At 42.2% G+C, this 27,162-nt stretch overlaps 1 protein-coding gene across 9 annotated transcripts in view; it reads left to right on the top strand.

Moving 5' to 3' along the window:
• Nucleotides 1-25,634, top strand: part of LOC119063360 (RNA-binding protein 12) — a 37,585-nt gene extending 11,951 nt beyond the window's left edge. For 8 of the 9 annotated variants that reach the window (XM_037164694.2, XM_037164690.2, XM_037164693.2 and 5 more), the window contains 15 exons: nucleotides 19,954-20,082; nucleotides 20,181-20,360; nucleotides 20,514-20,588; nucleotides 20,683-20,754; nucleotides 20,903-20,983; nucleotides 21,154-21,243; nucleotides 21,354-21,440; nucleotides 21,579-21,665; nucleotides 21,757-21,816; nucleotides 21,896-22,029; nucleotides 22,156-22,210; nucleotides 22,461-22,512; nucleotides 24,558-24,691; nucleotides 24,844-25,080; nucleotides 25,279-25,634. In XM_037164694.2, coding sequence (XP_037020589.1) covers nucleotides 19,954-20,082; nucleotides 20,181-20,360; nucleotides 20,514-20,588; nucleotides 20,683-20,754; nucleotides 20,903-20,983; nucleotides 21,154-21,243; nucleotides 21,354-21,440; nucleotides 21,579-21,665; nucleotides 21,757-21,816; nucleotides 21,896-22,029; nucleotides 22,156-22,210; nucleotides 22,461-22,512; nucleotides 24,558-24,691; nucleotides 24,844-25,080; nucleotides 25,279-25,431 — 1,626 coding nt within the window. In that variant the 3' untranslated portion in view covers nucleotides 25,432-25,634. Of the gene's footprint in view, nucleotides 1-19,953; nucleotides 20,083-20,180; nucleotides 20,361-20,513; nucleotides 20,589-20,682; nucleotides 20,755-20,902; nucleotides 20,984-21,153; nucleotides 21,244-21,353; nucleotides 21,441-21,578; nucleotides 21,666-21,756; nucleotides 21,817-21,895; nucleotides 22,030-22,155; nucleotides 22,211-22,460; nucleotides 22,513-24,557; nucleotides 24,692-24,843; nucleotides 25,081-25,278 lie in introns of those variants that run through there. The other variant, XM_053671036.1, reaches the window with a different exon arrangement.
• Nucleotides 25,635-27,162: the final 1,528 nt, after the last annotated feature.

Below are 27,162 nucleotides of genomic sequence, written 5' to 3'. Positions count from 1 at the left end.
TTTAAACTGTGTGGAATAAGACTTTGCCACAAAAATAAAATAATGGAGTTCTCTATCTACCAGAGCCTTTTTGGTTTGACCACCAACTTTTGGTTCAGTCAGTTTTTTAAAAGTTCATGTTGTTTGGATGACATCAAAAACTAGAAACTACTTTTAATAATCATTGTTTAAAATTTCTGATTTAAAGTCCTGTCTGATGGACTAAAGTTCTGGCAATTTTCTTCTGTCCCAAGTTTATGTGAAATTTTGGCCTATAATTAAACAGAGCCCATTTATAAAAAAGAACATTGTTATACTAGATTTTTAAAACTGAAGTTGAAATTGTTAGCTGTGTTACAGAATAAAAAAAATCTATAAGCTGGTTTGTAGATTGGTAACTGAATCCCGTAACTTGGAGGCTTTTGGTCTAGTTGTTTGATCAGGAGCCTGTTTATAAAAATCTTCAGAGTATAAGTGCAGCTGCCAGAGAAGAAAGAATTGAGACTCCCTGCCCTTTCATACTTTTTTTCTTTGGCATTCAGGACACTATGGCAGGAGGGCCATATGGGTTCTGGTTGGTAAGTGTCCTTGTCATGAGAACATTGGCCTTAAAACATCCTGCTCACTGCCACAAAGGCTCTACTTACATTTACTTTCCTTCATTAAAATGCTCTAAAGAGGTATATGATATTATAAACATGAAATAGATTCATGACATACCATGAAAAACAAATTTTGTCTTTTACATGGGCATCTTTCTTGGTTTGAGACATCCCCAACATTTCTTACAAATCAGTGTGCTGACAAAGGGATCATCGACCTTTTAAAAGAAGTATTTCCGGGGGTGGTGGGGTGGTGCGTTTTTCGTGTTGCAAGTCAGTGGAACACTGAAGTACAGCATTGTGTAATTGAGTTAATTGGCGACAGTTTCATTTGTGTGATACGATTTGGAAAGCCTTTTCATCACCACAATCCTAGAGGATTGACAGTGTAGGATTTTTGTTTAGGGGAGGGACTGGCTAGACTTTCCCAAAAAACATGGCTGTGTTGTGGGCCTTGAAAATTCACGAATACAAATTTGCTTTGACAGATCACTAGATACTGTCTCCTCAACTTAAAAAAAAAGTAATACGATGTCTGTATATGATGTTCAATTTAAGTTTTCTGTTAAGTAATCATTTCTTATTCCAAGGACAGAGTACAAAAAACTTCAGCACTGTTTAGAAGTTTTATTTCAACTGCAGATTATTTTTCCCATTGGAAAGTTGACTTTTTATTTTAGAAAACTGGGTTGTGTGGAGATGAAAGTCTTGTGTCTTTTTTCACATTTTGGTTATATGTTCGTACATTCTTATTAAATATTGCATATACTTTATTGCAACTATTTTGTTATTTCTACATCTTAGATAAATACTGAAAAGGAAAACTTGATTTTGTTTATCAAATTAAATAAATTAAGAAAATAGTGGTTGTGTAGCCATTGGACAGAACTGTTTCATTTGGTTGACTCACAACAGTGCTTTTCTTGTTGTGAAATGTAATTAAATGCTTTGCCCTTTGGAACTTGATTTTTGTGTATCTGAGACTTACTGCATATTACCTAGTGCTAACTACTAAGCATACTGTTTATCTTGTGCTGGGCATTGAGTTTGAGGTTTTTTTTAATTCTTAAAATATATTCTGTGAAACTATTCATACCTCTTTTTTGCACTTTTTCTCATACGGACTAGGTTTTGGGTGATAATTTACATTTTCTTATTTGCTTTGTATGGTATGAAGGATTTGTAAAGCTTTGCTCAAAGTTGTGTGCATTTGTAAACACTATCATATTTACAATTTTATGTGTAAATTTTATTGTCTGTTTCGGTGATTGATATTAATGGAAGAGAATATTTACCATTAGGCCTAATTCTCATTCCCCCCACTGCCCTGGCTGAGGGTTTTTGTTTTTTATTTTTATTTTTTAGTTTAAAGGATTAGAGAAACCCACAAAATGTCTTTTATAAGCAAACAAAGTTGTGAACTTTTTCTGAACTATAGTGAAACATCGTTCATAAGCAAAATTTGGAGGAGTGTTTTGTGTTTACACTGTAGTTTGGATGTACAATCACTAGTGGCTTTTTTTAATGCAACACTGTTAAGTGAAATGTAGTTTCTAGCTTTATGCTCCAAGTTGTCAAAGTAATGGCAGTGAAATTGCTTTATATTTCCATTAGGAAACTTTTTATTGAAAATTTCAGAGAGTAATATTTAGCATAATTGTGTCAGTCTTAAGCCACTGGATGAAAATCTAGGGCTGCCTATGGAAGTAAGCAAACACATTTTGAGTGGGAAATACCTTGGATAAAAATAAGGATGCATAAAATTCTTAATCAAACTCATAGTCCCTTTTATTGTATTCTTCATTGTGTGCAGGTGAGGGTCAAGCATTTAAAAATAAGTCCACTCATCAATTTCAAGAACACTTAACAAAGAACATAAAAAATTGCTGCTAGTCAAATCTTCTGGAAAGAATTTCTGGCAGTGATCACTTTTTAAATTATTTGCTGCTCTTGCAAAATTACCACATTTAACTTGTTTTACTGACAGTGCTATAGTGCTCCTTACTTTAGAAACCAAATACAATAAAATGACTTGTTGCCAATATGGCCGAACTTGCCAGCAAATACCGCCTTGGCATCATTCAGTAGAAGTTTTTGTTTATAAAGATGAAGTCTTGGATACTGTTCAATAAACGTGTCGCAAAATAAAACAGCCTGATGCTTTTAATGCTTTAACCGCACAACAGTACTCTGATGAGCTATCCTGTCAGGTTTTTGTGTGTTTTTTTTAACACCCGAAAATAATTCTGTGCCTTTGGAAAGGTGGATTTGGTGATCTTGGAGGTAACAGTTGTTGCTTATCCTTGTCCACTAATGCAGAAGTGTGGAAAGAAGAGGATACCTGGAACAGCAGGGAGGAAACTTGATTCTAGGTCAAATCTGTGGTATTCACCCTTTAAGACTTTTATTTTATTATATGTGCTTTGTTAACAAGCCCAGTTCATTATGTGGACTCAACCGGAAACCAGATGCTCCTTTTTCCCAAGAGTCTTAAAGGGGGCTGTGAATTCTTTGGGGGGAAAAATGGGGGGGGGGGACTGATTATTTTAGGGAATGGAAAAAAATCTTCGGAATACATTGTCAATTGCACATGCCTCTAAAGCTTCGTTTTTCTTTTTTGTATATTTATTTGGCTTTTGCATTAGTGTATTTGAGGTTGGGAAGAGTAAAGAGGAATCAAAAATATTGCTGCTTTCTGGCATTGATGTTCTGGTTTTGTTCCTTCCACGTTTGTTCAACTTCTGGGAAAAAAAAAAGCTAATGAAAAATTTTTATGAACTCCACGGGTTCTTTTAAACAGAAAATCTGGATTGGATTTGCGGAAAAATTTATGAGCTATTCCTTTTAACCAAAGCTCTTGAAAAACATTTATTATAATTTTTATCTTTATCATGAAAGAATTCTAGCCTGTATTTGAGTTTGAACACTCAACTTGCATTAGATGGGTTTAGACCAGACACTTAATTTCAGGTAGTTGCTGAGATGTTTTAAAATCATGAAAGTTCAACTGAGCATTTGCAAAGTCACAGTGAGATCAGCTGCCTACAGACATCCGGAATGGCCTTTTATCATTTTAAAGGGGTGAACTGTGTGCTAACAAGTCCTTTTCTTGGTCAGAAGAGGTTACTCACTTGTGTTATTCATTGTTCATTTTTCATCTTAAATGGAAATGGTTTATCAATTATATACATTGTCACCATTCTCTTTCTCAAAAGCAGAGCTTTTATGGGATATGATAGAATGAAAACTTAAGGCTATTTTTAATTAAAAATTGAACTTACATATCATCTTTTTAACGTGAAATCTGATCAGTTAATTTATTACAAAAATGTTCTGGAAAAAGTTCTCTGGTGGTATCCTCTAATGATCTAGTGACTTTTTGGGTGGAAGCCTGTTCACTAATATAAGCAGGTTCAGCTCTTACTGGTGCCTGCTCAGGTAAATGTTAATTCTTTGCTGTTCTTGGATTTATTCTTGGTGCCTTGAGCTACTTTGTGCCAGAGGACTCATAAGCATCCTAGAATTGGCTTTTTTTGGATCGACCTAACTAGCAACAAGCAAGTAAGGTGGTACTGCTTTTCTACATAGTGCTGTACTACTAAGGAGTCCAGAAGGAGCAAAAAACCAACAGTTGTGAGCATTCCAGCCGGAGGGAAAGAAGGCAGCACTCTAAAAATCTGGGGGTAGGAAATAGTGCTTGGGAAATCTCATTAAATACATTCCTTGAATTTTGTCAAGAGGCCCAGGGACCACCTCCTAGTGAAAGTGTTCACAGGTCATAGAGACTAAGCTAACGCCAGTTGTAGGGAAGTGGTTAAAAGGCACGGCCAAGCATCGGAGTTGACACCCAAGCTGTTCCGGACATCTGGACTCTGACTTTAGAAATTTAGTCGTTTCAGGTCATTCTTCCTGATTGGTAACTGAGGCTTGCTGTGTCATGTTGAGAGGAGGAGAAGGTGACTATTTGGGGAAAATAGAGCCGTGACCAGCATAGAACAGAGTCAAAGGCATTGAATAAGCATAATGTCCCAGAAGTGAGCTCTGCTGTATTAAAAATAGGTGTTTCATTCCCTCTCCATTTTTATGCCAGTTTTCCCTGCTTATATAGCAAGTCTGCTGGTAACCAGGATATGAGTTTTACTTAGACTGAAGCCCCTAGCCTGATGTCTCTGTAGCCCTCACTTGCTAATTGGGGTGAAGGAGGCATGAGTTCAGTCATGGCTTTTGATTAGTGAATATTTGTCACTCAGGCATTTGTGCTACTTATCAAATGTAACAACCACATTGGGTTACCACAAATCACCTGTTAGTCCTCACAAAAAGGTAAATTGCTACGTGAGGGGTTTTAAGTCATACCAGCTGGTGTGGTTGCTGATTTTCTCATTTTCCTTTTCCACCTGGAAGTGAGTTAATGCCACCCTCAGCTACAGTCCCTCACACATTGGGTTGCAATACAAAGGATCATGTCCTTTATACATAAACTTTCTGTGCGCAGGTCTGTGGGACCAACAGGGTTTCTGCTATGGGTCTGGCTAAAGTGAAAAAACTGATGAACCTTTTCCTGCTGGAGCAGATTATGCCAATTGCCTTTGCTTCTATGACCATTGAATTGACAGGCTGGAATTGGAAACATCTATTGCCCCCAAGCTTTTAAGATAATTTTGTGTCGATGTACAGCTGAGCCATAGCTGTAACCCTTGTTAACTTTTTCGGGCTGTGTTGTCCACCTAGCAAAATAAGATAGCTGTTTTTAAAGACTTGAATGTCTTAAATTACTTAAGGAAATGCACAGTTGTACTTGTACATGTGTGAGATACACTTATGTCCCGCAGGAACTGTATAAAGGCTTTCCTGGCCAATTGCTAAATGGTCAGACAGAAGTGTAATGGGAGCGTTGTTTGCAACCTGAGGGAAGGTGTGATGCCTAACTGAGGTTCTTTGGGAGGCAATGTAAAGTGAAATGATTAATAGTGTGAGGGAACTCAGTGGCACCCTCTAGAATGGTGCTTGTCCTGGAAGCTCCTGATGTTGTCCTGTACAATAGCGTCGCCTGAGATTCCCACAGCTTGGGGCATTGGGGTAGGCAGCAGGAAAGGGTTGGTTCTAGGGGGTCCTGATCTAGCAGAGGGACAGAACCTTTCATCTCTTTATTAACCTTTTGACTCGCTGCCAGAAACCACTTTTTATAAATGCTCTTAAGATATTCATAGATACTCCATAACTAAGTGAATTTCCCCATCAGTTGAATCTTATATGCAAAGGTGACTGCCTGAAGTTCATAAACTCTCTAGTTTTGGATCAGCTCAATATGGAGTTTTTAGTTTTTCTGTGTGAAGTGTCAGTATCTTGGTCCTTGTCTAGACCAGTGCTGTCCAATAGGATTTTCTCCAGTGGAAATATCCGTATATGCACTAATATGGTAATTATTGGCTACAGTAGCTACTGTTAAATTCACATAGCCACATGTGGCTAGTGGCTACTGTATTGAACAGCAACAGTATTTTTCATGTCGGATCTGTGGGGTTTCTTGTTAGGCAGCACTGTCCAATAGAAATGAGTCACTTGATGTCAGTTAAATTTTTCTAGTAGTTACATTAAAAATGTCAAAAAAAAGTAGAATTAACTTTAATAATATTGAATTCAGTAGATCTGAAATGTAACCTTTTCAATACATAATATAACATTATTGAAGTAGTATATATACTTTTTTTGGTGTTAACTTTTCAAAATACAACGTGTATTTAACACCACATTGTGGTTTGAACTAAGTATATGTCAAGTGCTCAATAGTCAGATGTGGCTAGGAGATACTCATTTGTACAGCATGCATTTATACTTAAAAAGTTATACCCTATCATTTCTTGTTTCTGCTGCCTCTTTTCAGCTGTTTTTTAAGTATTCCAATTTTGTTGCATTCCTCCTAATGATTTCCCCTCCTGCTGTGTTTGTAGTATTTTTGGAGAACGTGTCTCAGTTCCTTTCTCATGGTCCACATTGGAGGTTAACTAGGTGAGAGTTTTTTTAAAGCTAATCCTGCACTAGAAGCAGCAGAACTAGAATCTTTCCTATCCACAATGGCAGATGGGTAAATGTGTCTACAATGTAGTTTCCCTATTGTTGAAATCCTCCCGTTTTTATTTCTCAGCTTCCCTTACCTACAAATTCTGAAGAGTAACCCATGTTAAGAACTTCCATGTATCCCAAGTGAATTTATTCCAGTGAGAAGGGCTGGCATGAACAATAGGTAGGTTTATTTTCCAAGGGCTCTGATCTGCTGCTTTTGCTCATTCGTTCAGCTCCTTTTGTGCCATAGGTCACATTGCACACTAGAGACACAAGTTCTTGTTGATCCCCTTGCCCTGGAAATAGATGCTCAGGAAGGTGGTCTAGTACTGTTGTCTTAGACACTCTAAGCAACAGAGAGGCAGGGGGTCTTGTTAAAAGAATGTAGATCCCATCAGGGCAGGATGGGGACAGAATTGACTGCTCAGTAATGTTCTTTGAAATTTGTGGTGTAAATCACATTTTCCTGAGGTGAATACTACTTTATTTGCAATATCTGTGCTTTTTAAAGTTTATTCCCTTAATAAAGTCCTGTATTTATGGAGTCCAGCAACTCCTCCTTTCCTGCCCTGGTGGTCAAATAGGGAGAAAGTGTGGTGGATGCAGAAATATCTTCCATCTGTGTGCAATGCTAGTTATACGACCTCTGAAGAGGCCACATGAGCCTCATTGCTCTTTAGTGGCCAGGTGGACCTCAGATTGGGCTGGACTATAAGGCATGAGCTGTTGTTAAAATGGGTGGATGTAGAGATCACATTCTCAGGGAATCAGGTTGTGGTTCATCAATTACTGTGATTCCCAGGACTAGTCATTTCCTTTGTCTGGCTGCAGTCTTCTACAAAATGAGGTTAAATTAGATAAGCTTGTTCTATCCAGTGATTATAAACTGTGATTATATGAAGCCAGCCATTCTGTTTCTTTATGGAGATTTCTGAATTTGAACCTTAAATTAAAGAGACACCATTGGAACTCAAGATTTGGGTCTTGCTACTTGCTTTACTGCTTTTTCTGAGTGTAATAGTCCTGCAGTACAGTTTGAGAAATTTCATTAGGAGACAACAGGGTCTTCATTTCTTCAGTTAGGTCATCTGGAGCAGGCAGACCAGAGGCATTCCTTCTGGGTGTCCCATGAACCAGAAGGAGATAATGATATTGCAAAAGGATCCTTTTAAAATCTTCATCTGAGGATATATATATATATATATATATATATATATATATATATATATATTTATTTTTTTAGCCACTTTTAGAGAGGAAGGGAGAGAAACATGGATGTAAGAGAGAAGCATCAAGCCCACACACACCTCTCAGACCAGAGACCATATATACCCAGACTGGGAATCAAACCCACAATCTAACTATGTGCCCTGATCAGGAGTCAAACCCGCAGCCTTTCAGTTACGGGATGATGCTCCAACTAACAGCCACACTGGCCAGGGCCCAAGGATCCATTTATAAGCACTAAGTGTAGCAGTTAACACACTTTGGGCTACCTTGTGTTAGATGGTACACTTGTCATGCTTGGGCTCATTTAATTCTCACAATGACTCTGTAAAGTTGGCATTATTATCATCCCTGCTTTACAGATGGGGAAATCCAGGCAAAGAGTAGCAAAGTAATTTGCCCAAGGCCTCATTGATAGGAAGGGGTGAACAGAGATCATTCCATTAAAGGCTGCCGCCTATGGTTGTTCTATAGGCAGAGCCCCTCCTTCAACTGTTCCCTGCCTCTCCCTGACTTGGGGGAAAGGTGCAGGAAGCCACTGGCAGCACTTCTGTGTCAAGGGTCTTGAGCCTGCTGGGAAAGGGATGCCAGCCTTCTTCTAATGTTCAATGTTTATTCTGAAATAGGCAGGTGGAGGTTTTGTGTAGCACATTGAGTCATAGGGCAGAGAGAAACTCCCATTCTGGTACAGCCCTCTTGTTTGAAGGTCACGTGTTCCTCCTCGGTTTGCTTCCTTTCTCATATCCAATTCTCTGGTCAAGCTGGGCTCTTTACTTCAACCTTGGATGTGTCTTGTGGGGACATTGGAGTTGGATCAGTGGTTTCTAACATTTTGACCATCACAGACTATAACAGGGTGGGAGACCCTGTGACAGTTTGTCATATTTCCTCACTTTTCACTTTTTGTGTGAACATGCACGTTTTAAGCTTTGTGGTATTGCCAAATACTGCATGGCACCTGGAGTTTTTAGTATTATATGGAGTTAAATTATTGCTTAAATTTTTCATTTAGAAACACAATTTTAGTAGCCATCGTGTGAATAAAGAATGTGTCATTTTTATAGTAACAATTTGTGTATTTGGTTCAGTTTGTGACCATTGAGGTCTGTTGATTAAACTTGGGGAATCCCTGAGTTACAGAGGGAGAGACAACTGAAAAAAAATTTGTCTGCCTTCTCCATGTCCTTTGAGGAGGCAGAGAAGGAAGAAAGGACTGTGGTGGTGGGCATAGCTTTTCTTTTCAATCTTATGGGGAAAAGAGTATTTCATGGGTGGCGTTCTGCCCATTGTGAACCTATGGAGAATTTCCCGATGGGCTTTCAAGACTTGATCCAGCATCTTACCTGCGCCAGCCTGTCAAGGTAGGCAACGGGGGTGTGAGCATGGCTTTGGTTTGTTGAAGGAGTGCTCCTGCCAGCCAGGCACTGGGGCTCTTCCTCCTCGAATCCTGGAAGTGGGATTGACAGCTGGTCCGTCTTTCCTTGTTAGGTTTTTGGGAATATAAGAGGGCAGTGTGACTCCTGAGCATAAACTACTGATGAGTTTCACCTCAGCTGGCACTGAATTGATCCAGGAGAAAAGATCTAATTTTGGATTTATGAAGAGCAGAATTAGAATCTCCCAAGTCAGGGAAGAGTATAAAGGGCAGATTACTCCCTGTTGGCAGAGTGGGATTTCCTGTCAACAGTGTTATGCTGGTAAACAGGCTAGCTGGGTGAAGAGAAGCCCTGATTTTTTATTATTTATCCAGTTTCTATGGTTTAAAACTACCAAGGCCATCTAGTTACAAAATTTCTTAATATTTAACAGTTGTCTCTTGCATACCATACAGGCTTGCTTTAGCACACACCCTGAGGTATTTTGAATTTCCATTATGTGCACAGGTTTGCACTCTGTGACATAGTAGGTGCTGAAGCAGCGGCTAAAGTTCATTTCATTGACAGGCAAGGAACTGGAAACATTGACAATACAACTGTGGCATGGATTGAGTATTGTAGTCCAGAGTGAGACGCTTGGTGCTGGTGAGATCATGGTAAGGGCATGTGAGAGCTAGGCTTTAAGGATTGTAATAGTTAATACTTATCGGTAATAATAGTACTGGGCTCTATACTAAGCATCTTGCATACATTATTTATATAAATCTTCAGAAATAGATAATATCACTCACTTTACACCTGAGAATCTTGAGGTTTAGAGAGTATTTTGCCCAAGTTACATAGGTAAGACATCATTCTGGTAGGTGTGTGGTAGTATCTCACTGTGGCCAGGAAGGAGCGAGGGGCCAGTATTTGGAGCCAGCCTTGTGACTTCACTGTAGAAGCCATATTCTTGCCCACTGTGTCAGACTGCTAATTATAAGAAGAAACATTCTTTCAGGAGAGAAGAAGGGTATCACTACAGTCCAAAGGTTTAGACTAGGTGGGGGTCACATTATTTGAGTTCTAGCCCTCATTTTACTTAACCGTGTGTGTGGCCTTAACCACATCACATCTTACCTCTGTACCTTAAATTGAAGGACTTGGATTGGATGGTCACTCAGTTCCTTTTTATTTCTGACATTTTGTGTATTTTAAGTTACAAAAATGAGAATGAGTGTGGCTTCTTAAGGAATAGTGGAGGAAAGTGCTATCAGGTGTGGGGCTTAGAAAGCATTAAGGATGGTGATGGGAGTAAACAGAGAAAAGCTCCTACAAGGGGGTGTGGAAAGTATCGGTAAGACTTCAAGTGGTAGAAAGTAAAGGCAGAAAAAGTTGGTACTATGTATTTAGATGTTCCTACTTGTAGTTCCTAACTAGTGTCAAGTGGAAAGGTAGATGTTGGGGACAAAGATAACAAAGCTAGTCTTGTGTGTTGGGTTTTCCTAGAAAGTTCACTTCTTGCCTTGGATGGTGTGGCTGAGGGGATTGAGCACTGACCTGCAAACCAAAAGGTCACTGGTTCAATTCCTGGTCAGGGCACAAGCCTGGGTCATGGGCCAGGTCCCTGGTTGGAGGGCGCAAGGGACAACCAGGAAATTGGTCACTTACACATTGATGTTTCTGTCCTTTTCTTCCTCCCTTTTCATCTCTAAAAATAAATAAAATCATTACAAAAAACCCCCAACAAGTTCATTTCTCCCTTCATGGCTTCAGTTTGATGATTTCAGCTGGGTTTTGCTGGGTTGGAGTCAGGGAAGATTTCTGCCTTTGTGATAGAGAACAGACCTAAAGGGATAGAGTGGAAAGGGGGAAACCAGTTAGGAGACTTAGACATAACCAGGCGAAGTATGCTGGTTCAGAAGAGATGGCACAAAGTCCTGGAGAGTATTAAACCTCTCTTACAAAAACAAATGAGAAAGTTTCTGAGACTTCTCTTTTTTTTGACTCAATTAACTGTGATACTTAATATGCTTTTGTAAAATTTCAGTTCTATAAAGGAGGCTGGAAGTTCCTTGATATTAATTATACCGGGGCTAGATGAAAGTAAGCACATCTGGTTTAAAGTATGTAGCTTTTCAAGAGATACAGGACAGAAGAGTGACATGAACTAGGAGTTTTAATTATAGATTTCCAAACAGCTAGGCTTGGAGGTAGAATTGTAAAGGAGATAAACAGTGTTTGGGAGAGATTAATGATCCCATGCTTTATATAGTTGAAAGGGAACTTGACTCGAAGGATAAACTGCACATTTCAAAGTTTTGCTTATACATAAAGAGTTGCTAATTCTAGTGAGAAAGCAGAGGAGGCAGTTCTGGCGGGGGCGGGGAAGAAGAACAAAACAACTATGGTTGTACGAGTAGTTCTAATCTCACAGAATGGAAATCCAGCCCCATGTGCTGCTGAGGTGTAGAGGGGCCACAGCATTCTGGTTGTGGTTCTAGTCTAATCAGAGAAGAACTGAAAAGGGATAGAATTGGACTGGCTGTGGAGACAGTGGTGGAAATAGTAATAGAAATAAAATGGTAATCGAAAAGAGTGCCATCAGAAATTGAGGCCTAGTACAAGAAAAAATTGGCCCACTGCCTTCGGCCCCGACCAACAGCCTCTCTGGGATCTTTGAGAAAAGACCTGGAGTGAGGGAAAAGACAGCAACTCCAGGTGCCTGTAATCTCACCCCCACAGATAATTATGGCTAATGCTTTTGTACTTCACAACAGAAGGCTATCAGGGATAAACCTGTGGCCCTCCATTTAAATTTTCTCTCAATATTTTATTGTGAAAGCTTCCAACACACAGGAAAGTTGAAAAAATTGTGCAGTGAATACTCATATATGCACTATTTAGATTTTACGGTTTAATTTTTTCCCTTTGTTTTCAAATCCATTCTATCCACTCAACCACCACTTTATTTTTTGGTGCATTTCAAAGAAGCTGCATCCATCAGCATACCTCATCTATAAACATTTCCAAGTTCTTGAGTTCAGTATTTTTGGGGAGGGTGGTAACATTTATATACAGTAAGATGTGTACATCTTAAGTGTACCATTAGGTAAAAATGACAAGTGTATCTGTGATTCAACATTCCTTTCAAGACAAAGAACTTTTTCATTCCCTCTAGAATTTCCTCCTGCCTCTTCTCAGTTAATACCTGCCCCTCCCCTGTGGGACAAGGAAAGAATTTTTTTTACCATAGATTAGTTTTGCCTGTTGTGAAACTTTCTAAGTAATTTATGTATTTAGGCTTCAAATTCACATTGCAGATATTAATAGGTTTTTTTTTGTTGCTGAGTGATTTTCTGCTACATATATATTATGGTTTGTTTATCCATTCTCATATTGATGGATGGACACCTGGGCTGTTTCAAATTTGGGGCTATTATGAATAAAGCTATTATGAACATACTTGTACAAATCCTTTTGTGGACATAATGTTTACGTTTTGGGTAAAACTCTAGGAATGGTGTTGCTCTGGAATAGGTGTATGTTTGGGTTCTTTTAAGAATATTTTATTGATTATGCTATTACAGTTATCCCATTTTTTTCTTCCCCTTTCTCCCCCTCTGTCCTGTAGGTCCCTCCCACCAGTATCCCTCTGTGCTGCCGCCTCTGCTTAGTTCATGTCAAGGGGTCGTACATATAAGTGCTTTGGCTTCTCCATTTTCTGTACTATTCTTAACCTCCACCTGTCTATTTTGTTCCTACCAATTATGCATCTTAGGCTTACCTGTACCTTTCCCCCCATTTTCTCTCCTCCCCCCTCGCCGCTGATAACCCTCCATATGATCTCCATTTCTGTGATTCTGTTCCTGTTTTAGTTGTCAGCTTAGTGTGTTTTGTTTTTGTTTTTAGGTTCAGTAATCGATAGTTGTGAATTTGCCATTTTACTGTTTGTATTTTTTAAATATTTATTTATTTTTAGAGAGGGGAAGGGAGGGAGAAAGAGAGGGAGAGAAACATCAATGTGTGGTTGCCTCTCACATGGCCCCCACTGGAGACCTGGCCTGCAACCCAGGCATGTGCCCGGACTGGGAATAAAACCTGCGACCCTTTGGTTCACAGGCCTGCGCTCAATCCACTGAGCTATACCAACCAGGCTACTGTTCATATTTTTTATCTTCTTTTTCTTAGACAAGTCAGTCCCTTTAACATTTTGTATAATAAGGGCTTAGTGCTGCCCTGGCTGGTGTAGCTCAGTTGATTGAGCACGGGCCTGCGAACCAGTGGATCGCGGTTCGATTCCCAGTCAGGGCACATGCCTGGGTTGCAGGCCAGTTCCCAGCAGGGGATCCATGAGATGCAACCATACATTGATATTTCTCTCCCTCTCTCCTTCCCTTACCCTCTAAAGATAAATAAATAAAATCTTTGCGGGGGGGGGGGGGGGGGGGGGGAATAAGGGCTTAGTGCTGATGAACTCCTTTAACTCAACCTTACCTGGGAAGCACTTTATCTGCCCTTCCATTCTAAAGGATAGTGTTGCTGGATAGAGTAATCTTGGGTGTAGGTCCTTGCCTTTCATGACTTTGAATAGTTGTTTCCAGTTCATTCATGCCTGCAAGGTTTGTTTTGAGAAATCAGCTGATAGTCTTATGGGAACTCCTTTGTAAATAACTCTCCTTTTCTTTTGCTGCTTTTAAAATTCTCTCCTTATCTTTAATCTTGGGTAATGTAATTATGATGTGTCCTGGTGTGTTCCTCTTTGGTTCCAGTTTCTTTAGGACTCTCTGAGACTCCTGGACTTCATAAGCTATTTTCTTTACCAGATTGGGGAAGTTTTCCTTCATTATGTTTTCAAATAAGTGTTCAATTTCTTGCTCTTCCTCTTCTCCTTCTGGTACCCCTATGATTCAGATGTTGGAATGTTTAAAGTTGTCTCAGAGGTTCCTAAGCCTCTCTTCATTTTTTCGAATTCTTGTTTCTTCATTTTGTTCCAGTTGAATGTTTATTTCTTTCTTCTGTTCCAAATCATTGATTTGAGTCCCGGTTTCCTTCCCTTCACTGTTGGTATCCTGTATATTTATCTTTACTTCACTTTGCATAGCCTTCACTCCTTCCTCAATTTTGCAACCATACTCAACCATTTCTGTTAGCATCCTGATTACCAGTGTTTTGAACTCTGCATTTGATAGGTTGGCTATCTCTTTGTCGCTTAGTTCTTTTTCTGGAGTTTTGATCTGTTCTTTCATTTGAGCCATATTTCTTTGTCTTGGAACACCTGTAACATTGTAAGGCATGGAGCCTTAGCTATTCTCCAGGGTGAGGCAACCCAGATCACTGCCTTGTGGTGCTGTATGTGGGGGAGAGGTCTGAAAGGGAACAATGCCACTTGCTCAGTTCTGAGCATCTTTCAGTCACTTTCTCTGCTACCCACAAGCAAATTGGGCCCTTCTGGTGCTGATTCCTGGGTGGGTGGGCTTGTGTACATTCTAGGACCCTGTGGGTCTCTCCAATGAACTCTCCTGTGAGGCTGGGAGTTTCTCATGCCTCTGCAACGCCCACAGATTTTTACCGGTAGAAGTTTTGAGGCTTCATTTCCCCACACTGGAACCCTGGGTTGTGTGGTATGTTTTGCTCCCCAGTTTTCCTCCAGGTTTATCTGCAGGCAAATGTGAGACCACCTGGTCCTCCAGCCTCTGCCTTGCCCCACGTCCTCCATCCCTCCTACCAGTCTGGATGAATGTTTCTTCTTTAACTCCTAGGTTGTCAGACTTTATGAAAGTTTGATTTTCTGACAATTCTGGATGGGAGGGTTGTTTGTTTTTTATATTTGTTGTCCTCCTTTGGTTGTGTGAAGAAGTAAAGTGTATCTACCTACACCTTTATTTTTGCCAGAAGTCCTCAACTGTCTGGTTTTCTGATAAGCCACCAGACTGTTTCCAAAGTGGTATATTTAACTCTGTCGCTAACAGTAAATGCGAGTTCCGTGTACTTTGTCAATGTTTGGCATTGCTGGTTTTATTTTTAGCCATTGTGGAGCATATGTAATAGTATGTCACTGTGGTTTTAATTTGCATTTCCCTAATGACTAAGTGCTGTTGATCACTTCTTCCTTTGCTTATTTCCAGTCCATATTTTTTCTTTAAGAAGTATCTAACATTTCTTGCTTGTTTTTAAATTGACTGTCATTTAGTACTGAGTTCCAGGAGAAGCCCTGTAATTAAATTTAAAACTCAGCTGTACAAGATCATGATAAGAAAATTTACTGCTGGACATTATTTTAAATGGAAAAGGCCTGAAGGTTTGAGTTGAGCAAAAGCACGTTTACTATTTATTTTGCAAATGATTATTAATACCAACTGTGTGCTGAGCACTAGAATTAGGAATACAGAAATAATACACAACTCTACTTCCAAAGAGGCCATAGTTTACAAGGGTAGAAAGACAAAAATAAACATTTTGATGTAATGTTTTCAATGTTACTTTTTAAAAATATATTTAAAAATATTTTTACTGAGTACCTACTATAGGGTAGGTAATACTGTAGATGCTGGAGAATAGAGGTAAGCAAACCAGAGATGGTTCATATTCCAATAAAGCTTGTTTTCTGGAGTGTATATGGGAGAAGACAGTACAGAGGCCATGAGACTGGGAACATGTGCATGTGGCTCAGAAATGAAACCCGGCCGGGACATGTCTGTGTGACTAGGTTAGTTAGGCAAGGGTCTGGTCTTGCAGGGCCTTGTAGACCATGGTAAGAACTTTGGATTTTATTTTGAGTTTTTGGAAGCCATTCCAGAGTTTTAAGCAAAGAAATGGTATGGCCTGGTTTCTGTTTGGCTAATAAATAGAGGGGTGTGTGTGTGTAGAAAGACTAATGAGGAAACCACTGTAGTCATTCAGAGGGGAGAGAATAAATCTTACCTGGGGAGGTCATCAGGGCTTCATAAAGGAATAAAGTTACAGCAGAACCTTGGAAGACACGGCATTTGCAAGGCAGGAAAGTCAAAGGTATCGGAACCAGAAATATTGGGTTGGCCAAAAAGTCCATTACATTTTTTCTGTATGATGGCTCTAGTAGTGCTTCGCTGTCTTTGACTTCATTCGAAACAATTTTGTTAGATTGTATTGTGAGAGCTGTCATGTCAGCATGCATTTTTTAGAAAGATGGGAAGGGAGGGAGAAAGTGAGGGAGAGAAATGTTGATGTACAAGAGATCCATCAACCAGTTGACCTGGCCTTTAACTCAGGCATGTGCCCTAACTGGGAATCGAATCGGTGACCCCTTGGTTTTCAAGACAGCGCTCAACCCACTGAGCTACACCTGCCAGGCATCAGTGCATTTTTTAAGAAACTTACCAAAATTGGTGAATTTTTGAGCAGCCATTTTAATATTGAAGATGTAAGGAGATAAGCAACATTTTCGGTGTATTATGCTTTATTATTTCAAGAAAGGTAAAAACACAACTGAAATGCTAAAAAAGATTTGTGCTGTATGTGGAGTAGGGGTTGTGACAGATTGAACGTATCAACTGTGGTTTATGAAGTTTCTTGGTATTATTGACATTTTGGCCAAATAATTCTTTGCTCTGGTGCTATCTTATGCATTGGAAGATATTTGGCAGCACCTCTGGCCTCTACCCACTGGAAGCCAGCAGTGAGAGGTAGCTGGCATACTCAAAATAACCAAATTAATAAAGTTATTGGTAAAAATGAAAAAATGTGTCTTTTATTTTACTGAAAAATGTGTGACAGACTTCTTGGCCAACCCAATAGCTTTGGGTGACTAGTTGGGTGGGTAGTGGAATGGTAAACAATAGAGCAGACTGGCAAGGGCTTTGAAGGTTGAATTAGGGATGCAGAGTCACCACCTTATATGACTACTGAGTTCTATGTAGATGAGTCTTCTGGAGTTGTGCCACAGGTGGCCCTGCTGGGGAGTGTGGCACTGAACCTAGGGGTCATAGGCAACTGGCATCAAGGATGACTAGGTGAGGTGGTGCTAAGGAGGAGAAACCAGGGAGGAGGCAAGAGAGAAGGAGACCTGAACTTAGGTAGGGGTTGTTGCTTTGAAGGTAGAGGCTTTGGGCTTAGAATGGTCAGTCAGGAGGACTTCAGGTGTGAAAAAATGCTAATGAGGCCCTTTAAAAATACAAAATAAGCAGTATAAAATATTGAAACAATACATAAATATATAGAGTACATAGAAGTCTTACCTTCTTTCCACTCTTCTGAGGTGTGTATGAAAGTTGCATTTATTTGGTGTCTCTTCCATTTTTCATAGTGTATGTATGTATTCGATTCTATTATATACACATGCACAAGTGAAGTTTAAAATGGAATCATACTCTTACCATTTTTGGTAACTTTATTTTTTTCACATAATACCAATATGGTAAGAGTTCTGCTTTGGTTGTTTTTAGCTGCTACTGGGATTCTATCATTTAACTATACCATAATTTAGTCACCACCCAGCTGATTGACCTTTAAGCTGTCTCAGGTTTTTTCACTGTTTTCAGCAACAGTGAAATGAGCGTTCTTCATTTGTCTCTGTACTGTGTGTGTACACACTACCTCAGGGAACATGCGAGGTGAGAGGCAGGAGTCAGATTGTGACTTGGGGGCAGTTATGGTTCTGCTCCTTCAGGAGTATGTGTTCCACTCTGGATCTATCCTTGGGGATCCTTCACAGGGACGGTCACGCTGGTCAGAGGTCTACAAGCCACATTCTGGGGGTGATATTGAGAAGAACTGGGGCTGTTTCTCTAGATTTTAGCTGAAGATTTCACTGCTTCCAGGTGTCAATGTGTTCTCAGAGTGACATGGAATAAGGCTTTCCTGTGGAGTTTCAGACTGGGGAAGAAATAGAGCTAATGTGGAGAAGTAAGAATTCAACACACTAGGGTTGGTTTGGATAGGGCTTTGTGGAGCAGGACTTTCTGATGAAGGGATTGTAAGAGGTGGGTCTTCCATCAGTGGATGCATTCCAGCCGAGACTGAGGCGCTGTGGAGGGGCAATATGTGAAGCAAGCTGGACTCATCAGAATCATTCCAACTTTGGTTGATGGCATTCCAGATGGAGACCGTGGAGCACCACGATGGGAACAGCACTAACTGGGATGAGTCGGGGGAAGGATCAACTGAGGGTCAGTTTAAGGGAGGCCGAGGCTTGAAGCGTGCTGGGGTGCAGTGCTGGGAAATCTGGGACGCCAAATGTGAATTTGGGTGCGAGATCTGACCTTAGTTGCACTCCTGGTGGTCTGCAGGTGTTTGGGCCAGGGGAGCACAGGGATAGTGAGGGGTCTGAGGGTACTTGTTAGGGTGACTGTAGGAGGAGGGGTCACATGGGAGTCATGGTGATCCATGCAAGAAGATGGTGTTTCCAGAAGAGGAAATGAGTTGAAGTTTGGTGACACTTGATTGCCAGTTTGGAGATGGCCGGGCTGGGAGTTGAGGCTGGAGGTGGTGTTTTGGATTTCAGTCAGTGAATACTTATTGTCTAGGTGTTTAGGATGAAGCAATGAACAAAACAGACAAATATTTCTTTCTTTACGGAGTTTACATTCTAATGGGGAAGACAAATTATATAAAAATATGTAAATATATCTATATATGTATAGATATAGATATTAGAGAGTGATAAATACCAAAGAGCAAATGCAAGGGCTGGGCGATGTGCCAGTGGTAGGGTTACAATTTTAGAGTATCTAGAAAAAAGAGCCTTTTCCTTCATAATGAATATAACTTTGAACAAAAACCTAGAGGTATGAGGGAACAGCAAGCCATGCAGATGTGAGGGAAGAACATTTCACACTTTGGTGTAGAAACAGGCTTCCTTGTTGAATGGCAAGCAAGCAGACCTGTGTGGCCAGAATGTAGTGAGCTAGGGAGGAGCTAGGAGATTAGGTTAGAGAAGTCTGGATCTTTCAAGACCTTGTAGGGTAAGCCTTGGGAGAGTGGGAAGTCATTGGAGGGTTCGGGCAGAGGTGTGGCATGATCTGGCCTATGTTTTAACAGAATGAGTTTGGTTGCTCTATTGAGAATGGCTCATTGGTGTGCAGATGGAGGAATGGAGCTGGGGATGGCATAGGATGAAGGAGACCAGTTAAAGAGGCTCATGTGGTAAGCCTGGTGAGAAGCGATGATGGCTTGGACTGGGTAGTGAGGACTTAGTCATGAGCTGCTGATTAGAGGCTAGGAGAATCAGTAGGAGGGATCAAAACTCAACTTCAATATGTAAGGACCCAGGGTTAGTGGGAAATCATTGGAGAAAGAGACCTTTTGAGGAGCAGTTTCTGGATCATGGTTGAGTTTGGGGCAATGTTGGGGTTTGAACTTGGATTAGGGTCTGATTTGGGGTCATTGGTGTTGGAGAAGATCAGGGTTAGAGTCCGGGTCTGGGGAACATTATTAGGATTAGGACCAATTTTAGGGTAAGGATTGATTTGGTGTTGAAGTTGTTAATGTAGGCCAGTGCCCTTTTTCTGCACCTTCCCATCATATTCTTGGACAAGGGTTGGTAGTAACCACCACCTCCTGTCCCGTTGAGTTCACACAAGGAGGTTGAAGGAGTATAGAGGCTATAGGGCCTTCTCTTCTTTGGGTGTCAGGGTGGATGCAGATTCAGCCCTGCCTGGGTAAAGCCTACTTGCCTTCCCAAGCTGGGACATAGAGTCAGGGAAGGTGGAGAAGCACCCTGTTGCTTGACTTAAGTCCTTTTTCCCTAGATGGCTCACTGCGTGACCTTGGTTCAGCTGTCCATTTCCTGTGACCACCTCATTGACAAGGACATCAGCTCCAAGTCTGACCCACTCTGCGTCCTTTTACAGGATGTGGGAGGGGGCAACTGGGCTGAGGTGAGAAGGAGGTGGGGGGTTAGGGTTGTGGAGGGAACCTAGGATTGTTTCAGGGTGGAGGGTGTGGGTCTGTGATGCTCATTGACCTCTGCCCACAGCTTGGCCGGACCGAGCGAGTATCAAACAGCTCGAGCCCCGAGTTCTCCAAGACTCTGCAGCTTGAGTACCACTTTGAAACAGTCCAGAAGCTCCGATTTGGCGTCTATGATATAGACAACAAGACACCTGCGCTGGGGGACGATGACTTCCTAGGAGGGGCTGAGTGTTCCCTAGGACAGGTATGTAGGGCCTGGGATTAGAGTCCTTCAGGCACAGCTTGATAAGAGCCCTGTCAGACAGTCCAGCTGGCCTCAAACTTGAAGGGTGGGGGCTGAGCAGGACCTAACCCTGCCTGAGATCTTGACCACCCCCTCCTCCCTACTGTGCCCCAGATTGTGTCCAGCCAGATATTAACTCTACCCTTGATGCTGAAGCCTGGAAAACCTGCTGGGCGGGGCACCATCACGGTAAGAATGAACTCTGTGGGGGTGGGGTCAGGGACTTTACATGAATGAGGAATTCGTGAGGTGAAACAGTCCCCTGCCTGCCTCCCTTACCTAGGTCTCAGCTCAGGAGCTGAAGGATAGTCGTGTGGTGACCATGGAGGTGGAAGCCAGAAACCTAGATAAGAAGGTGTGTGGAAGGAGGCCCTGGGAGTCGCTCCTACTCCAAGAACTAAGGGGACTGGAATGGTGTGATGGGGGACAGGGAAGGGGACAGAGGACTGACATAGGGGGTGTTTCTCCCTGAGTCTTATAATAGTTCTCTGTGGCATTGACAGGACTTCCTAGGAAAATCGGATCCATTCTTGGAGTTCTTCCGCCAGGGTGATGGGAAATGGCACCTGACGTACAGATCTGAGGTGTGAGAACCCTGGGATGGGGTGGGGTTGGGTAGGACAGAATCCCCTGGGGCGCGTGACTACTAAGGCTTAGAATGCAGGGAGGAGGAGACTCCGTATGGGTAGCGAAAGGGCAACACCTGCCAGCGCACCAGCCCAAAGCTCACTAGAGGTCCCGCCTTCCCCTTCAGGTAATCAAGAACAACCTGAACCCTACATGGAAGCGCTTCTCTGTTCCCCTTCAGCATTTCTGTGGAGGAGATCCCAGCACACCCATCCAGGTGAGGAGCTTGTCTCCTGAGTGGACTGGATCGGGGCAGAAAGGCTGGGGAGGGATTTATTCTGCCACCTACCTCCTGGTCTTTGTATACATATACACCTTCCCCCCCAGGTGCGATGCTCGGACTATGACAGTGACGGTTCACATGATCTCATCGGCACCTTCCACACCAGCCTGGGCCAGCTGCAAGCAGCCCCAGTGAGTGCCGGCCCTGCTCAGGGTGGTGAGGGGGGCTGAAGGGCTGTAGCCCTAGAGAGGAGGAGGGCAGGGCAGCTCCACTCCAGTCCCAGCTGATGCTCCCAGAGTTTCCTGCTCTAACTTTTCTTTCCTCACCAGGCTGAGTTTGAATGTATCCACCCTGAGAAGCAGCAGAAAAAGAAGAGCTACAAGAACTCTGGAACTATCCGTGTCAAGATTTGCCAGGTGAGACAATAGCCCATGTGACCCAGGCTCTGACCACTGAGCTTCGTAGCCCCAACTCCTAACCTCAGCCACGACCCGGTTTCATCTGCAGGTAGAAACAGAGTATTCATTCCTGGACTATGTGATGGGAGGCTGCCAAATCAACTTTACTGTAAGTTGCTTTACCAGGGGCAAGAGAACAGATCTGGGGCTCCAGGTGGCCTTCAGCTCCTCTCCTCTTATCTTCCTAGGTAGGCGTGGACTTCACAGGCTCCAATGGAGACCCCTCCTCACCGGACTCCCTGCACTACCTGAGCCCAACAGGGGTGAATGAGTACCTGTCAGCACTGTGGAGCGTGGGCAGTGTGGTCCAGGACTATGACTCGTGAGTAACTTCTCTTGCTGATCCCCACTCCCTGCAGATGCTCCAGCCTCTGGGCTCACATTCCTCTCATTGCCTCACTGCCTCACTGCCTCACTGCCTCTTCCCCAATTCACTGTCCTCCTACAGGGACAAGCTATTCCCAGCATTTGGATTTGGGGCCCAGGTGCCCCCTGACTGGCAGGTGAGCATTCTCTTCCCCTATCACACTGATGTTTTTAGTTTCAGGGTCCTGATTTTGAGGGATGTGGTGGACTTACTCCCTGGCACCCAGCTTTGTGGGGAGATGCACAGATGTATCCCTGTGGGCATGTGTACAGCAAGTGCTTAAGACTAAATAGCTCCTGTTTGATGCTTGATACATACTATGGTGCCCTTTTCTTAGTACAAAGGTGCTCGTGGGGGAAGAACCTCATTTGCATTCTTGCCTTCAGGTCTCCCATGAATTTGCCTTGAACTTCAACCCCAGTAACCCCTACTGTGCAGGTAAGTCCCCTGTCCTCCAGCATAAGGCATATCTGTTCATACCTACAGGACCAAGCCTGCGTTGGCAAGGACTAGTGGCTCCATTGTCTAGAAGAGTGGATTTTAGGTCCAGGCCCCTGGAGGCAAATCTTCATCCTGCCTCTTGCTAACTTTGTGACTTGGGGCCAGTTGCTTGGCTTCTGTGTGTGGCAGGATCACAGAATCATAGAGTATTGAATGTTTAAGGGAGAGGATGTGTGTATAGTTTGAAGCAGTAAGCCTGGCACATACAAAGTGCTCTTTTAAAAAATGATAGCTGTTATATTATCATCTTTGCCTAGAAGCTCATAGGTAATTTTGGGGGCATCAGCTCTTTTCAGGGTGCTTTTTGCCCCGCTGTCTTATCTAGAGCAGACCAAACCTTGTGGCTCCCCAGGCACCTCCACATGGGAACAGGCCAAAGCGGAAAACTTGACCTAATCTGATCTGGGTTTTTATTTTGACATGAGCTCAGACTTAGAGAAAAGTTATAAGAATAGTTATAGGGGTTCCATCATTGGAGCTTAGGGGTCAGGGCCTGGGTTATAGGGGCTGCTGTTCACTTTTACCCTGATCCCCAAACATGAACATTTTACCACATTTCTTTGTTATACTTTCACTCAAGTTTTGTGTCTGAGATGTTTGGGGATTGTAGGGAATAAGCCCTACCCCAAGTTTGCCTCTCTGGCCCCACCAACTTTGCACCTATCATCATTCGCATGGCCCTTTATCCCTAAATGCTTTAGTGTGTGTTTCCTAAACTCAAAGACACACTCTTACATAACCACAGCACAATTCTCAAAGTCAGGAAATTAATTTCAGTACAATACTGTTATCCATTCTGTAGAATTTATTCAAATTCTTCCATTTGTCCTGTCTTTTACAGCAAAGGAAAATCTTAGATCTCATGTTGTATTCATTTTTGTCTTCCAGAGTTCATGTCTTTAATGATAGCGACATTGTTTAAGATTACAAGCCAGATAATATATAGAATGCCTCGATTATCAAATGATTTTGTAATTCCTCCTTCTACATTTATTAGAGCTTTCTCTCCTCTTCCATTATTTAATATCTCTGTGGATTCTTTTTTTAAAGATTTTATTTATCTTTAGAGGGGAAGGGAGGAGAGAGGGAGAGAAATATCAATGTACAGTTGCCTCTCGTGGGTCCCCTGCTGGGAATTGGCCTGCAATCCAGGCATGTGCCCTGACTGGGAATCAAACCACGATCATCTGGTTCATAGGCCCGCACTCAATCTACTGAGCCACACCAGCCAAGGCCTCTATGGATTCTTATTAAATGGATTATGACCCATTGCCTTATTAAGTGGGTTATAATCTGGTGCTCAACTACCTTAGATTTGTCAGGGCATTCCCCTAATCTGGTTTGTTTTTGTTTTTGTTTTTGTTTTTGTTTTTAAATATTTTATTTATTTATCTTTAGAGGGGAAGGGAAGGAAAGAGGGAGAGAAACATCAATGTATGGTTGCCTTTCGTGCGTGCCCTGCTGGGAACTGGCCTGCAGGGAACCTGCCTGCAACCCTGGCATGTGCCTTGACTGGGAATCGAACCGCGATTGTCTGGTTCGCAGGCCCGCGCTCAATCCACTGAGCTACACCAGCCAGGGCTGTTTTTGTTTTTAATATCAGTGTGTGGTTGCCTCTCAAGCACCTCATACTGAGGACCTGGCCCGCAACCCAGGCATGTGCCCCAACTGGGAATCGAACTCACAACCCCTTGAACCTGAGCACAGGTTCTCAGCCTCCGCTCAGTCCACTGAGCTACACCAGTCAGGGCATAATCTGGGTTTTAATGCAAGCTGTGATTTAGGGCAAGTGTCCCTCCTGTCTTTGGCCTTCATTGCTGCATCTGTAGGATAAGGTTAAGTACCCTGGGTTACTGGGGTGATTGAATGAAATGCACCCAGGTTCCCAAATCTCCTCACCCAAGACGGTGATGTCAGGATCAGCTCAACCCTGAGCGGCCCAGTATCTTATAGTGTCTTTTCTCCTTGCCCTTCTTCTCTAGGTATCCAGGGTATTGTGGATGCCTACCGACAGGCCCTACCCAAAGTGCGCCTCTATGGCCCCACCAATTTTGCACCCATCATCAACCATGTGGCCAGGTTTGCAGCCCAGGCTGCACATCAGAGGACTGCCTCGGTGAGGGTTGTGGGAGGGAGTGGTGGTGCTGGGATGGTCTCGTCACTGGCCCCTCAAGGGGCTGCATAGCCGGGGACTTCTTGTCAGCGTGGGAATGTGTGGCTGGGGTGTTTAAAAAGTCTGCTTCAGTATATGAATGTCCTCATCCCCAGCAATACTTCGTGCTGTTGCTGCTGACTGATGGTGCTGTGACAGATGTGGAGGCCACACGTGAGGCTGTAGTTCGTGCCTCTCACCTGCCCATGTCCGTGATCATCGTGGGTGTGGGCGGTGCTGACTTCGAGGCCATGGAGCAGCTGGATGCTGATGGTGGCCCCCTGCGCACACGCTCTGGGGAGGGAGCTGCCCGAGACATAGTGCAGTTTGTGCCCTACCGCCGCTTCCAGAATGTGAGTGGGGGCAAGCTCGGGGCAGATGAGATCTGGAAGTTTACTGTTCCACCTTTCCCTGATACGAGTGGAGATACCCATTCATCTACGTCTAGGGCAGGGTTTGGTATTGACTTTTGTATCCCTTTTTGTGTATAAAATGCAGGCCTTGGGAAGCTGGTATGGGCCCCCATTGACCTGCCCCTCTTCTCCTGGCAGGCCCCTCGGGAGGCATTGGCGCAGACTGTGCTTGCAGAAGTACCTGGACAGCTGGTCTTCTACTTCAAGGCCCAAGGTTGTGCCCCACTGAAGCCACTTCCACTTCCAGCCAAGGGCCCTGAACAGGCCCCTGCACAGGCCCCTCAGGCCTAGATTCCCTTGGAGGGTAGGTTGTGGCCAGTCCTCAGCTCTGTGTCCTTAAGGTCTATTATATGCACTAGCGCCACCCCTGTGCACACTCCCCAGTGCTTAGCACTTTATATTTTATACTTTTGTACTTAATCCCGCTGTTGCTGCTCTTGATCCCACCTTCTTGCCCCTGGAGCCCCTCATTCAATAAAGATCAGTGATGGCCACTGCTTTGTCACCAGTGTGTTTGGGGTGGGACTGTGCCATTAGCCATGTGTACTTCTCTCTGAGCCTCTTTGTTGCCCTTGACATAATAGCCTGACTCAAAAAAATTGGGTATTCCTGGCCGGATTTCTAGAGACACTGACTCTATTTTTGAAATACAAAGATTGACTGTAAATCAGACACCCAGCCTGCCCTGCCTCAGAGCTGAGCTGAGCTGAGCTGGGAACACAGGACAAGGTGAAGAGTGTTCAGGGAGGGTGGGCTTTAGGATGGAGCAAGTGCTACGCTAGACCTACTGCGGAGGGAACAGTGGTGGTTTTAGTCCTAAAAACAGGCTACAAGCCTGAATTTTTTAAGTGTTTTTTTTTCTTACTAGAAAATATATATATTTGTTGTAGAAAAAATACAGAAAAAAATAACACCTAAACTCCTATGCCCCAACAAAATGTTTGGTGCATATTTTTTAGTCCTTTATCCATAGTATTTATTGTCAATACATGTTTTTTATTTTATAAAAATGGGATCATATTATACATACTATTTTAGCATGCTTCAAAATAGGTAATGGAGCAAATGAGGGCCCCTGTCTTTCCTAGACCTGACAGTATTTCTTTTCTAAATAGGATATTATACATACTGTTTGCACCTTGCTTTTACCATATTTTGGGTGTTTTACCCATCAGAACTTAATTGCTGACCTCATTCTTTTTACTACCTATCTATTGTTCTGTGTGTAACTGTACTACACCTTATTTAGCCAATTCATTACTTACTGACATTCGGGTCCCTTCCAGTTTTATTCTATGACAAACAGTGCTGTCGTGGCTATCCTTGCACATTTATCTGTGCATTTACGGGAATGTTTTTGAAGGATTTGTTCCTTGAAGTAGAAATGTTAAATCAATACAAATATTTAAAATTTTAATATTGTAAATTGCCCTCCACAGAAATAGTTTTTACCTTTTGTTAATCTGCAAGGCAAGAAAAAAATTAAAATTTTTGTTTGAATTTATTTAATTATGAAGGCTAGTTACTTCATATGTTTTTGTGAATTTTATTTAAAAATTTAAAATTTGTGATAGAGGAAGGGAGAAAGAAATATTGATTTGTTGTCTCACTTATGCATTTATCAGTCGCTTCTTGTTTGTGACTGTTCAGGGATCGAACCCACAACCTTGGAAATATCAGGACAATGTTCTGAGTGACGCAGCCAGGGCCTTGAATTTTATTTCTTATGAATAGCTATCTATAGGTTTTTATAGCCTTTATTTTGTTATAATTATTCAGTTCTTTCTTACACATGTTGAAGATATTTCCTTCCAGGACACTATCTTCTCATTTACAGTGTCTTTTAGTCTTTAGAACTATTTTCATATAGAAGTTTATACTTTTTATGTATACCAGTCTAGCTTGCTTTTAAAGAAATTAGCCATATAACATTAATTACTTTCTATAACATTAAATATTCCCTTATACTACCATTTCTATTGACTGCATGTAATTTTTGTAGCATAATTTATCTTCTTAGAT

Source organism: Artibeus jamaicensis, unplaced genomic scaffold (assembly GCF_021234435.1).
Source record: "Artibeus jamaicensis isolate MK-2021 breed Jamaican fruit bat unplaced genomic scaffold, CSHL_Jam_final contig_685, whole genome shotgun sequence".
Lineage (NCBI taxonomy): Eukaryota > Metazoa > Chordata > Mammalia > Chiroptera > Phyllostomidae > Artibeus > Artibeus jamaicensis.
Note: the sequence above shows the minus strand (reverse complement) of the source record. Positions and strands in the feature narration are given on the sequence as shown.